Genomic DNA, 2141 nt, shown 5'->3' on the forward strand with positions numbered 1-2141 from the left:
GGACATCGTACATCGCTTGGCAACAACCAAAGTAGATGTCATAGATAAAAAGGTTCTAATAGACCTATTACACACATAATAGAGGACAGAGGCTGAATAAAGTAGTAAAAGATGACATTCATCGAGCTCCAGAATCTGCAGTCTTCAGTATTTATATCCCATACCAGGCTATTCTAAGCAATTCCCCTCTTCGACGATCCAAAAGCCTTGAGCATTGGAGAAGTAGCACACCTTGGGCGTCCGAACACAAGATCTTCCACTGTTCTTATCAATCCTCCCACCAGGCCCATGATGCAGTGAATACTTCGCCATCTTCGCTCCTGAAGACAAATTCACTGTGCAGAAGCCATAAGCCCCACAGGTAGCAGAAGTAACAAGGTTGACAGCTTCATTTTTTTTTCTTTTGTTTCCACAAAGGAATCAAACACATGAATGAATCAGGTATGGGAATAGAAATCCCCTCAGCAATGACAGACCAAATCTGAACGGCCGCCACACATTCAAAAACTAAGTGCTTAACAGTTTCATTTTCACCACAGAACACACATTCCCCTCTGGCCTTATCCCATCCCTCGACCCCTCTCTTCCCACACACCTTCATAGCCACCAAACAGGCCCCTCCATAGCCACCAAACCTTCAAGCTTGCGCACCACTACTCTTCAGAAACTCATGGTCGTTAAAGTTGAGACACTTATTTTGAGACGAGACGAGTAGAATTTTGTCAGTTTTTGACTCCCACAAAACATACAGGCTCGAGACTGAATATTTCCGCGATAATTTCCATATCACGCACGGAAAACACACACTTCTAAAAACCGGAGATAAATCTGGCAAGCAGTAACTACCATATTACAGTTCGTATTCTACCACAAAATTTTGGAAACTTGTCTAGAGAAGGAGAGAAAAATAAGAAGCAAATCGATCGCCTAGTGCACATGGAAAGACATACATAATCTTTCCAAATTCCATCGCCTGATCTTTCCCGCACGGGATCGGGACGAGTTATAGCGCCGGCTCTCCCTCCTCTTAAAACCCCCATAGGTATGTACACATAAACACACACGAGTTCTCGTTCACAGCAAGCAATCTTTTAGTAGAAGTAGAACACACAGATAGATTTTCATCGATCGACGACCATGGACAGGCACACGATCCGCATCCTTGCGCTAGCCCTGCTGTCTCTGCATCTCCTGTGCTGCGCCACCATCGCGCAATGTAAGTATATATATATGCATCAAAGTTACAACTTCTCTCTCCGTTTTATCTTTGTGATGATGATACTAATCTTTTTTTATCAAGCTTATGCACGTGTGATTTCTGTACTTCTCTCTTCTGTTTCTCCATCTTCTCCTTGTCTTTAATCCAAGTTTAACAAGTTACTTCTTACAAGTTTCTGTCTTATTCTGTTCCTTGATTTCTGCCTCTCTCTTTCCGTCTCTTGCCTTAGACCAGTTTATCTCGCTTGTTAACAAATCCAAAACATCCGCATGTTGCACCGCAGGCCGAACCATCGCCGACCTGCACGACGAGAAGATCAACTTTCCGAACGGGCTGTGCGGCAAGAACAAGCTGTGCATCACTGAATACTGCTACTGCTGCCTGATATATGACCGCTGCTACCTAACCATGGACGCATGCAAGAAACGCTGTGACAATCCATCCTTGTCTGCTTCCGAAGACTTGCAAGCGGCGGAGACGGCGACGGCGACGATGACCCCTGCTCCTTTACCCACTGCCTAGTCAAATTAATTGGCTCATGCCTTTTTTGTCACGAGGCATATGATATGATGCTTTATGTGCGGAAAACAAGTTCACAATAATTAAGATCTTTCAAAAAGCATAGCTTTGTTGCAGTTTGATTTGTCATGTTGCGTTTAGACATGTTCTCGCAGGAGCCAAATTGAATACCTTAGTTGGACGTATAAAATCAGTAAATTATAGCTCCACCTCCACACAATGCAAGTATTTCTCTCTCTGATCTATCTTTACGAAATCTTGTCTCTCTATAAAACAGTGCATATATAAAAGTGATTCATATGTGTATGCTATTCCATAGGCCAAACCATTGGCTTCGACATGGACAGCGAGAGGATCAATCTACCGAACCGGCTGTGCGGCAAGGCAACGTTGTGCACCTCTA

General features: G+C 43.7%; 1 protein-coding gene across 1 annotated transcript; it reads left to right on the forward strand.

The window, feature by feature from the left end:
* Window positions 1–1077: 1077 nt before the first annotated feature.
* On the forward strand, window positions 1078–1741 carry LOC123191277 (uncharacterized). Its single transcript, XM_044604090.1, has 2 exons — window positions 1078–1216; window positions 1503–1741. Exons 1-2 carry the CDS (start codon window positions 1138–1140, stop codon window positions 1739–1741), a joined length of 318 nt encoding a protein of 105 aa, XP_044460025.1. The 5' UTR covers window positions 1078–1137.
* Window positions 1742–2141: the final 400 nt, after the last annotated feature.

This window comes from Triticum aestivum, chromosome 2A (assembly GCF_018294505.1).
Source record: "Triticum aestivum cultivar Chinese Spring chromosome 2A, IWGSC CS RefSeq v2.1, whole genome shotgun sequence".
In the NCBI taxonomy this organism is placed as follows: domain Eukaryota; kingdom Viridiplantae; phylum Streptophyta; class Magnoliopsida; order Poales; family Poaceae; genus Triticum; species Triticum aestivum.